Source organism: Daphnia magna, unplaced genomic scaffold (genome assembly GCF_020631705.1).
Source record: "Daphnia magna isolate NIES unplaced genomic scaffold, ASM2063170v1.1 Dm_contigs442, whole genome shotgun sequence".
Classification (NCBI taxonomy): domain Eukaryota; kingdom Metazoa; phylum Arthropoda; class Branchiopoda; order Diplostraca; family Daphniidae; genus Daphnia; species Daphnia magna.
In genome coordinates this window covers 1-12,878 of record NW_025533327.1, presented here as the reverse complement: position 1 = coordinate 12,878, position 12,878 = coordinate 1, and the positions used below count along the sequence as shown (strand labels likewise).

The following is a 12,878-nucleotide window of genomic DNA, read 5'->3' as shown; positions in this document are numbered from 1 at the left end:
CAGTGTATTCACATTGAATACAAGTATATTTGATGCAGTTTACATATAGAAGTAAAAACTCATGGTATAACAGTGTATTCACATTGAATACAAGTATATTTGAGGCAGTTTACATATAGAAGTAAAAACTCATGGTATAACAGTGTATTCACATTGAATACAAGTATATTCCATGCAGTTTAAATATAGAAGTAAAAACTCATGGTATAACAGTGTATTCACATTGAATACAAGTATATTCCATGCAGTTTACATATAGAAGTAAAAACTAATGGTATAACAGTGTATTCACATTGAATACAAGTATATTTGATGCTGTTTACATATAGAAGTAGAAACTCATGGTATAACAGTGTATTCACATTGAATACAAGTATATTTGATGCAGTTTACATATAGAAGTAAAAACTCATGGTATAACAGTGTATTCACATTGAATACAAGTATATTTGAGGCAGTTTACATATAGAAGTAAAAACTCATGGTATAACAGTGTATTCACATTGAATACAAGTATATTCCATGCAGTTTAAATATAGAAGTAAAAACTCATGGTATAACAGTGTATTCACATTGAATACAAGTATATTCCATGCAGTTTACATATAGAAGTAAAAACTAATGGTATAACAGTGTATTCACATTGAATACAAGTATATTTGATGCTGTTTACATATAGAAGTAGAAACTCATGGTATAACAGTGTATTCACATTGAATACAAGTATATTTGATGCAGTTTACATATAGAAGTAAAAACTCATGGTATAACAGTGTATTCACATTGAATACAAGTATATTTGAGGCAGTTTACATATAGAAGTAAAAACTCATGGTATAACAGTGTATTCACATTGAATACAAGTATATTCCATGCAGTTTAAATATAGAAGTAAAAACTCATGGTATAACAGTGTATTCACATTGAATACAAGTATATTCCATGCAGTTTACATATAGAAGTAAAAACTAATGGTATAACAGTGTATTCACATTGAATACAAGTATATTTGATGCTGTTTACATATAGAAGTAAAAATTCATGGTATAACAGTGTATTCACATTGAATACAAGTATATTTGATGCTGTTTACATATAGAAGTAGAAACTCATGGTATAACAGTGTATTCACATTGAACACAAGTATATTTGATGCAGTTTACATATAGAAGTAAAAACTCATGGTATAACAGTGTATTCACATTGAATACAAGTATATTCCATGCAGTTTACATATAGAAGTAAAAACTCATGGTATAACAGTGTATTCACATTGAATACAAGTATATTCCATGCAGTTTACATATAGAAGTAAAAACAGTGTATTCACATTGAATACAAGTATATTTGATTCTGTTTACATATAGCAGTAGAAACTCATGGTATAACAGTGTGTTCACATTAAATACAAGTATATTTGATGCTGTTTACATATAGAAGTAGAAACTCATGGTATAACAGTGTATTCACATTGAATACAAGTATATTTGATACAGTTTACATATAGAAGTAAAAACTCATGGTATAACAGTGTATTCACATTGAATACAAGTATATTCCATGCAGTTTACATATAGAAGTTAAAACTCATGGTATATCAGTGTATTCACATTGAATACAAGTATATTCCATGCAGTTTACATATAGAAGTAAAAACTCATGGTATAACAGTGTATTCACATTGAATACAAGTTTTTTTTATGCTGTTTACATATAGAAGTAAAAATTCATTGTATAACAGTGTATTCACATTGAATACAAGTATATTTGAGGCAGTTTACATATAGAAGTAAAAACTCATGGTATAACAGTGTATTCACATTGAATACAAGTATATTCCATGCAGTTTACATATAGAAGTAAAAACTCATGGTATACCAGTGTATTCACATTGAATACAAGTATATTTGATGCTGTTTACATATAGAAGTAAAAACTCATGGTATAACAGTGTATTCACATTGAATACAAGTATAATCCATGCAGTTTACATATAGAAGTTAAAACTCATGGTATAACAGTGTACTCACATTGATTACAAGTATATTCCATGCATTTTATATATAGAAGTAAAAACTCATGGTATAACAGTGTATTCACATTGAATACAAGTATATTTGATGCTGTTTACATATAGAAGTAAAAACTCATGATATAACAGTGTATTCACATTGAATACAAGTATATTTGATGCTGTTTACATATAGAAGTAAAAACTCATGGTATAACAGTGTATTCACATTGAATACAAGTATATTTGATGCTGTTTACATATAGAAGTAAAAACTCATGGTATAATAGTGTATTCACATTGAATACAAGTATATTTGATGCTGTTTACATATAGAAGTAGAAACTCATGGTATAACAGTGTATTCACATTGAATACAAGTATATTCCATGCAGTTTACATATAGAAGTAAAAACTCATGGTATACCAGTGTATTCACATTGAATACAAGTATATTTGATGCTGTTTACATATAGAAGTAAAAACTCATGGTATAACAGTGTATTCACATTGAATACAAGTATAATCCATGCAGTTTACATATAGAAGTTAAAACTCATGGTATAACAGTGTACTCACATTGATTACAAGTATATTCCATGCATTTTATATATAGAAGTAAAAACTCATGGTATAACAGTGTATTCACATTGAATACAAGTATATTTGATGCTGTTTACATATAGGAGTAAAAACTCATGGTATAACAGTGTATTCACATTGAATACAAGTATATTTGATGCTGTTTACATATAGAAGTAAAAACTCATGGTATAACAGTGTATTCACATTGAATACAAGTATATTTGATGCTGTTTACATATAGAAGTAGAAACTCATGGTATAACAGTGTATTCACATAGAATACAAGTATATTTGATGCTGTTTACATATAGAAGTAAAAACTCGTGGTATAACAGTGTATTCACATTAAATACAAGTATATTTGATGCAGTTTACATATAGAAGTAAAAACTCATGGTATAACAGTGTATATATTCACATAAAATTCACATTGAATACAAGTATATTTGATGCTGTTTACATATAGAAGTAAAAACTCATAGTATAACAGTGTATTCACATTGAATACAAGTTTTTTTAATGCTGTTTACATATAGAAGTAAAAACTCATTGTATAACAGTGTATTCACATTGAATACAAGTATATTCCATGCAGTTTACATATAGAAGTAAAAACTCATGGTATACCAGTGTTTTCACATTAAATACAAGTATATTTGATGCTGTTTACATATAGAAGTAGAAACTCATGGTATAACAGTGTATTCACATTGAATACAAGTATATTTGATGCAGTTTACATATAGAAGTAAAAACTCATGGTATAACAGTGTATTCACATTGAATACAAGTATATTCCATGCAGTTTACATATAGAAGTAAAAACTCATGGTATATCAGTGTATTCACATTGAATACAAGTATATTCCATGCAGTTTACATATAGAAGTAAAAACTCATGGTATAACAGTGTATTCACATTGAATACAAGTTTTTTTTATGCTGTTTACATATAGAAGTAAAAACTCATTGTATAACAGTGTATTCACATTGAATACAAGTATATTTGAGGCAGTTTACATATAGAAGTAAAAACTCATGGTATAACAGTGTATTCACATTGAATACAAATATATTCCATGCAGTTTACATATAGAAGTAAAAACTCATGGTATATTAGTGTATTCACATTAAATACAAGTATATTTGATGCTGTTTACATATAGAAGTAAAAACTCATGGTATAACAGTGTATTCACATTGAATACAAGTATAATCCATGCAGTTTACATATAGAAGTTAAAACTCATGGTATAACAGTGTACTCACATTGATTACAAGTATATTCCATGCAGTTTACATATAGAAGTAAAAACTCATGGTATAACAGTGTATTCACATTGAATACAAGTATATTTGATGCTGTTTACATATAGAAGTAGAAACTCATGGTATAACAGTGTATTCACATTGAATACAAGTATATTTGATGCTGTTTACATATAGAAGTAGAAACTCATGGTATAACAGTGTATTCACATTGAATACAAGTATATTTCATGCAGTTTACATATAGAAGTAAAAACTCATGGTATAACAGTGTATTCACATTGAATACAAGTATATTCCATGCAGTTTACATATAGAAGTAAAAACTCATGGTATAACAGTGTATTCACATTGAATACAAGTATATTTGATGCTGTTTACATATAGAAGTAAAAACTCATGGTATAACAGTGTATTCACATTGAATAGAAGTATATTTGATGCTTTTTACATATAGAAGTAAAAACTCATGGTATAACAGTATATTCACATTGAATAAAAGTATATTCCATGCAGTTTACATATAGAAGTAAAAACTCATGGTATAACAGTGTATTCACATTGAATACAAGTAAATTCCATGCAGTTTACATATAGAAGTAAAAACTCATGGTATAACAGTGTATTCACATTGAATACAAGTATATTCCATGCAGTTTACATATAGAAGTAAAAACTCATGGTATAACAGTGTATTCACATTGAATACAAGTATATTTGATGCTGTTTACATATAGAAGTAAAAAGTCATGGTATAACAGTGTATTCACATTGAATACAAGTATATTTGATGCTGTTTACATATAGAAGTAAAAACTCATGTTATAACAGTGTATTCACATTGAATACAAGTATATTTGATGCTGTTTACATATTGTTGCGGATCACGACCCGCCACCTGACGGACAATTAACTATGTCGGGCCGACTAGTTCGCAAGCCCACTATTTTTGATTTATAGTATGTGTAAGGCCGCCAGGGGTGCTGTGTTCAGCGTCTTCTTGGTGGCCGATCTCGGTTAATGTTCCTTCTTCGCAATTGTTCAACAAGGTAGAGTAGACGCCATTATAAGTTGTGTCAGAATCTGAATAAAAGCTAGAGAATCAGCAACAATTTACCTGAGTCAAGTGACTTCAAATCAATAATTACTTATCAGGTATTATCAGTAAAAGTAATTATTGTCAATAGTCCTTCGAAACTAACTAGTTTTGAAACAGAATTCTGTACAACTCGATTAAGTAACACTGCTAATTGGTCAAGCCACGCTACAGTCGTGTCAAAGAAAGAGTGTTGAGCACTTTGCGTAAGCATTAGTTTTAATATACTTGATAATTTACACTTATTTAAGTATTGTCGTCCTAACTATCACTCCCCTTTGAAAGAAGTTAGTCTAAAAGCTGAATTTAGCCACTCCGGGGATGTACCCGAGAAGAACTCCAATTAGTCATGAAGCATCTCAGCGTATCACTGTAATCTAAGCTACAAGATAGTTCTAAGTTAGTGTGTTAATCCTTCTGCAAACAGTATCTCAACAGAATCAGAAGACTTGGGGTATATCATGCTCGCATCAAATTTGGTGAATTTGGCCAAAGTCTCACCGAACCTGTAGAACCTGAATACAGGCCATTGCCCCACGGTGTAACAATTGATGCAAAACTAGGTGCCTACGAAGAAGGTTTCTATAGCATTGCAATCAAGTATCTTCCCCGTGACGAAGCTGTTGCCATCACCAACATCAGAGTGAACGCTGATTATGCAAGATACCTAAACTTCCTGAGAGGATTACCGACTTGTGAGCCAACGCCAAGAGAACAAATTCATTCAGAGATTCCCTTGCCAGCTGTGCTCCAGCACCCAACACCACGTGCACCAGACTACGGAAGCACTCCGATTGAAGATTTTACGGGTACCAAGGACCTAGAAGCCATCCGAGGTCGCGTGGTCAATCTACCGTTGCAGAGCAGTCAACATCTGTAGCAACCAGGAACGTGGTCATTCGCAGCCTTCTCGAAAACGAAAGAAGAAGAGAGGCTGAGGTTATTGAACAAGAAGTCGGTGCAGAAGGTACAGAAGACATCACTGAAGTGGAGACGAATTTTTCGATCAGAACAAACGATTCTGAGACTGTCATTCAAGAAGAAAGTGAAGTAGAGGAAACAGTGAAAGGAGAAAGTGAAGAAAGCGGTTCGACCACATCTGAGGAATTCATCTTGTCCATCAACGAACGAGAATTTTGAAAACCCTCAGCGAATTCGCTCAAGAAAAGGCTTCATTTTTTGTTTTAAGTTCCCTGTGTTATGTTAAACTAAGATCTTAGCCATCTAGTGGTAACAAACAAATTTTTACGTTTGTAACTCGACGAATACGTCAATAGACTGGTTTTCAACAAGCATATTTTCTTGTTGCTTTCTCAAAATTTAAAATACTGCCTTGAACAACTTTAATTTCCTTTTCCTCAGGATTGATTCTCAAATTCGTAGATTACTGAAATCAGTGTAATTCCAAACAATTGCGACCGCAAACAAAAAGCAACAGGCGCAGACTTTAACACTCTTAACAAAAGAGACATTGGAAAGGGAATTACACAAGAATTTGAAAAGTTATGATGAAGCTTGCAGAGACAATTTGTTGGAAGTAGCAGAAATAGCTTACGAACTAGCTGATGACAGAGCGCTAAGGCTTCTTAAGCATTATAGAAATGTCATACCCCAACTAGACGCCGAGATGCACGCAAAATATGTCGACAAACACGAAGAGTTTGTAGACCGTCATCATACAATGGTTATCGATTGGAAAAGAAGAAGGCCAACTGCACCTTCGGAAGCAGACCCCTCTGAACATTCGGAAAATTCGGATGGAGAGGAGACAACTCCGGAAACAGCAGGAAACGTTGCGCAAGCAACAGGTGTACAAGCAGCCAATACAGTTGCACTGCAACAACAGCAAAACATCATGAGCATTGCTCATCTGCTACCAAGAATGGAATTAGCCAAATTTGAAGGGGATTCAAACAAATGGAGAGATTGGTGGGCGATTTTTCGAACACTTATCCACGAAAATCCATCACTACGACCCATCGAAAAATTCAGCAGATTGAAGATGCACATGAGCGAAGACGCTGCTGGTGCAATTTCATACCTGGACTTAACAGAAGAAAATTACACCAAGGCAATCGACATTTTAAATGGGAAATACAACAGGCCGAGATCAGCAAGAGCAGACCACTACATCGCAATTACGGAATTGCCTAGGGTAGATCGAGTAGAAGACTACAAGGCAATGAGGAAGTTGCACGACAGAGCAATGGGTCACGCCTTGAATCTTGGCGACTTAGAAAAGAATTCTGCACAAAATGAAGCAATTTCAGAGATAATTACAAGAAAACTACCTCTTGAATTAGTTTCAAGATGGCATGGGGAAACAAGAAGATCCCGTAAAACGTTAAAAGATCTCTTTACCTTCATCGACAGTGTAGCAGAAGATTGGGAATATGCGTTCTCGACTGAAAAGAACGAGAAAAAAAACCTAAGCAAGAGGCTACTGAAAAAGCAAATCGAGTTACATTTGCATCCACACCAACGGCAGCGGAATTAGCAGTGACAGGAACTGCAACAATACATCCGAAAGATCGAAAAGAGAAGACCTCAACAACAATAAAAAGACCATGTTTGTTCTGCAAAGACAAACACCCCACGTACAAATGCGAAGTCGCAATAGAGAAGAAACTAGAGCAAGTTTAGAAGGAGAAAAGGTGTTGGAGGTGCCTCGGACAGAGTCACCAAGTGAGAGCCTGTTGGAAGACAAGCAATTGCGCCAAATGTGGCAAGGGTCACCATACAGCCATCTGTAATCAGACAGTTCGAGCGAAAACAGTGACAGCTACGGTAGCAGCGTCCCCAATGTTAAAGGCAGCAGATGATGCTCCACTCTCAATAGAAGCACGCCTATTCGGTGGCGTGTACGTCCAAACAGCAACTGTTATAGTGGAAGGGCCAAACGGTTGGCACAAAGCTATAGCGTACATTGATCAAGGATCGAATGCAACACTGATTCGAAGCGAACTCGCTCAAACTCTAGGACTTCAGGAAGTGGGATAAATCAAATTGAAACTTCAGGCAGTGGGTCATCTACACCCAGAAAAGGAACGAAGTGTAAGAAAGTTACGACTACGCGGGATAATTCCGGATGCCGAATCAATTGATTTAGAGGCGAATGAGCAACCCGAAATAGGAAAGGTTGCTGGATCGACAAAGACCGAATTCATCAGTGAACTCTGGAACCAAGGTTACAAGTTGGCTGATGATAGAATTTTGAGCGGGACAGCAGGACCTTGCCAAATAGACATTTTGATTGGAGCCAATCAAGTCTGGAAGGTACTAGGCTCAAAACAGATCGTTTCGAAGACTGGAATTAGAGCCATCGAAAGCAAATTGGGTTGGTTACTACTTGGGCAGGATGAGACAGTTGCGATTTCAACCACTACGGCGATCGGCTTCCTCCTAAAGGCAAAAGAAGGAACACCACAATACCCAATGCAAGGCCCGAATTCGAACAGAAACGATGAAATTGAATTTGGGAAGTGGTGGAAATTAGAAAGTCTAGATCCACTAGAAAATGTGCCACTTTCGGATCGCTGGAAATCTTATACAGACTCCATCAAACAAGACGAAGATGGACATTATGTCGCACCGCTCCCATGGAATGAAAACAAACAAAGAGTGAGCAAGAATGACGCCATGGCAGAAGGTCAGGCAAGAGCGCTGATGAAAAGGATGGAGAAGGATAACGAGATGAAGACTTCATACGAAGCTGAGTTCAGAAAACTGAAAGAACTTAGATTCATCTCTAAAGCAGACACCAATTTTAAGGGTATCTACACGATTCTACCCCATCACCCAGTTGTCCGTAAAGACAAAATCACCAGCAAAGTGAGACCTGTTTTCAATGGTTCTGCGAAGCCGAAAACAGGATTCAGCGCCAACGACTGTCTCGAAGAAGGACCCAATCTGAATCCTGACATTCTTGATGTTATCCTGACGTTTAGGCTAAATCCAATTGCCTGGACAGCTGATATCCGACAAGCATTTTTAATGGTAAAATTGCTAAACGAGGACGCGGAAGCGTTAAGGTTCCTTTTAGAAGACGAAAACGTCCCAGGAACGCTGCAGACCTACAAATGGAATAGACTACCATTTGGGCTAACATGTAGCCTGGCAGTGCTCAGGACCGTCCTAAAGAAACACCTCGAGTCATACAAAGGCGAACTAGCAGTAAGCAGTCGCCAAATGTTACGGCATCTATATGTAGACGACTACTTGTCAAATGCGCCTACATTAGAAGCAGCAAAGACCGTAATCGGTACGGTACTCAAACTTTTTCAGACGCAAAGATGGAATTGAGAAAATGGGTAACTAACGACCCGCAGCTGCGAGAGTATCTACAAAAGAGCAATTTGACAGACGACTCATCTGATTCGTACTCGTGTCTTAATTTAGACCCACAAAAGGTACTAGGAGTGAGGTGGAATACCAGCACAGATTGCTTCTATTTCAAGTCTGACGTAATCGTAGATGCAGCCGCAAAAGTAAAAGTGCTAACAAAAAGATCGTTTGCTAAAATCTCGACCAAGCTTTTCGACCCCCTTGGATTCATTGGACCCATAACACTACAGTTCAAGCTACTCTTCCAGGAATTGTGGCAAGAAAAAATCGGATGGGATGACAATGTGAATTCACAAACGGAGAGTCGATTCAGAGCTATAGTGGAAGATTTGAAAGGTATAGACAGAATCCAAATACCTCGCATGATCTCAACAGCACCGACAGATGTAATTCAAGAATTACATGTATTCTGCGACGCTTCAACAAAAGCGTACGGAGCTGTAGCATACGCCAAGTCAAGAAATCCTGAATTCATCCGACTTGTTTGCTGTAAGACTAGGGCAGCACCACTCCCGAAAACTCGACTCGAACTCGGCAGTGTCTTAGCTGAACGAATCGTAAACGCAATTGACAAAGTGAAGTGGGAAGTGACACTATGGACTGACTCTATGGCAGCGTTAGGTTGGATCAAAGGAGATCCAGGGCGATGGAAACTATTCGTACGGAATAAAGTAGAGACAATTCAAAAGAGATTCAAACCAGAACACTGGAAACACTGTCCTGGAAAAGACAACCCAGCGGATTTCGCATCTCGAAGTTAGTCCGTCAAGAAGTTGACAGAGGCTTTTTCCTGGTGGGGAGGTCCCTCCTGGCTGAAACAAGAATCGTCTGAATGGCCTCAGCAAGACAACCCAACTTCGGATGACCTACAGTTAATGGAAGTCGAAACGAAATCCAAACAGAGAATGCAAATTCTAGCAGTTTTCAACATGCCAGATTGGTTGGATTCACTGGTTTTGAGAGTAAGCAGTTATCTGCGATTACTGAGAACAATAGCCTGGATGTACAGACTCATGAAGAAGTTACCGCCCGGTAAGGCAATAGAAACAGTCGGAGTAGCAGAAATTCATTGCCTCTCTGTCTGCGAAATCAGCACCGCCGAGAACTTCATTCTAAGGACTATTCAACAGAAAGCGTTCCCAGAAATTTATGGATCCCTTAAAGAAGGAAAATCCAACAAGAAACTGCTACGCGATCTCGACACATTACGACCAATTTGGGAAGAAAAACAACAACTGATACGAGTGACAGGTAGAGTAGGTCCAGCCTTAAGAGACCTACTTATTGAACCGCCGATACTTCTCCCTGCAAATGAGAGAATAGTCGACTTGCTGATCCACCATCATCATGTCAAACGGAAACACACCGGTGTTCAATCAACATTAACCTATCTCCGTAATTGGTTCTGGATTATTCGTGCTCGACAACGCATCAAGAGTGTCATCAAGCATTGTGGAAAATGCCAACGAGCTCAATCGCGCCCTTTCGACGAAGAAGCCGCTTCCATGCCTTTGGATCGTACCAAGAAGGCACAGCCATTCGAAATCATTGGAATTGATTATTTCGGGCCGATGTACGTTTTGGAAGAGGTCATTTTGATTTAGAAAGACAAGGAAGGGAACGATGTCGAGAAAACTCGGGTTGGTGAAAAAAGGTGCACGCGTGTTTATTCACTTGTGCCGTCACAAGAGCTGTACATCTTGAGCTCGTGACAGACCTTACCACGAAAACGTTCATGCTCGCTCTACGCAGAATGATGTCCAGAAGAGAAGATTGTAAGACAATCTATAGCGATAACGCATCAACATTCATATGCGCCGCTAAACTTGTAACAGAAGACCCTACTTTAGCAAATTGGCTATCAAGTAAGGGAATTGAGTGGAAATTCTCTCCGAGCTTGGCACCGTGGTGGGGCGGGTTTTGGGGAAGAATGGTGCGTTCGGTAAAGGAGCCGTTACGCAAGGTATTAGGGAAAATGAAGGTGAGCTACGATCAACTTCACACCATCCTGGTGGAAATTGAAGCAATCGTGAACTCACGACCTCTCACATATGTTTCCGGAGAGACGCACAAGCGTATGAAGTGCTATCTCCACAAAGACTTTTGACTGGAAGACAGCCTGGCGCCACGACGGAGGCTTCCGAGCTGACCACAATGAGCCGCAACGAGCTGATCGACTTAGATAAGCAACGTAGCGAACACGCTCTAACTTGGTGGAGGCTATGGCAAGAATCTTACTTGTCCGACTTAAAAAGATTCCATTGTCGCAAGGGAAAGGGTACTAGAATCCCCCGCGTTGGCGAAATCGTCCTGCTAAAGGAGCCGAATATCAAGCGTGTTTCGTGGCCTACGGCCATTATAACGGAATTGATTCCCGGCTATGACGGCAAGATACGAGCTGTAAAGTTACGTCTTCGTTCAGAAAAGGAAAAAAGCGGTCTCCAGACCATTTATCCATTGGAAATTCAACATGACGTGGATCTGCCCGTCAATTTTTCCGTAGACGGATCTAGAGAAGCCGAGGCTGGCCAAGAAGAAGGAGGTGCATCCGCGCCTGAGAAGAAACCCCCGCAAGAAGAAAAAGGATTCGCCGACGAGGACTCGCGATTCCGGTGGGGAGGATGTTGCGGATCACGACCCGCCACCTGACGGACAATTAACTAGGTCGGGCCGACTAGTTCGCAAGCCCACTATTTTGGATTTATAGTATGTGTAAGGCCGCCAGAGGTGCTGTGTTCAGCGTCTTCTTGGTGGCCGATCTCGGTTAATGTTCCTTCTTCGCAATTGTTCAACAAGGGTAGAGTAGACGCCATTTATAAGTTGTGTCAGAATCTGAATAAAAGCTGAAGAATCAGCAACAATTTACCTGAGTCAAGTGTCTTCAAATCAATAATTACTTATCAGGTATTATCAGTAAAAGTAATTATTGTCACATATAGCAGTAGAAACTCATGGTATAACAGTGTATTCACATTGAATACAAGTATATTTGATGCTGTTTACATATAGAAGTAGAAACTCATTGGTATAACAGTGTATTCACATTGAATACAAGTATATTTGATGCAGTTTACATATAGAAGTAAAAACTCATGGTATAACAGTGTATTCACATTGAATACAAGTATATTTGATGCAGTTTACATATAGAAGTAAAGACTCATGGTATAACAGTGTATTCACATTGAATACAAGTATATTCCATGCAGTTTACATATAGAAGTAAAACTTATGGTATAACAGTGTATTCATATTGAATACAAGTATATTTGATGCTGTTTACATATAGCAGTAGAAACTTTTGGTATAACAGTGTATTCAAATTGAATACAAGTATATTTGATGCTGTTTACATATAGAAGTAGAAACTCATGGTATAACAGTGTATTCACATTGAATACAAGTATATTTGATGCAGTTTACATATAGAAAAGTAAAACTCCTGGTATAACAGTGTATTCACATTGAAGTATATTGTTTCCATTTATTATTATTATTATTGTCATTATTATTAATGGTGTGAACAATATTGTTTATTATTTTTTTTATTTTTTTTCTATTTTCTTTTAATTA

At 37.0% G+C, this 12,878-nt stretch overlaps 2 protein-coding genes across 2 annotated transcripts; both read left to right on the top strand.

Moving 5' to 3' along the window:
- Positions 1-7,763: 7,763 nt before the first annotated feature.
- LOC123468849 lies at positions 7,764-10,066 on the top strand. The gene is made up of 3 exons (XM_045168032.1): positions 7,764-7,904; positions 7,980-9,215; positions 9,290-10,066. The coding sequence occupies exons 1-3, from the start codon at positions 7,764-7,766 to the stop codon at positions 10,064-10,066; spliced, it is 2,154 nt and encodes a 717-aa protein (XP_045023967.1).
- Positions 10,067-11,459: 1,393 nt separating this feature from the next.
- LOC123468848 lies at positions 11,460-11,954 on the top strand. The gene has a single exon (XM_045168031.1). The coding sequence runs from the start codon at positions 11,460-11,462 to the stop codon at positions 11,952-11,954; it is 495 nt and encodes a 164-aa protein (XP_045023966.1).
- The last annotated feature ends 924 nt before the right edge of the window (positions 11,955-12,878 follow it).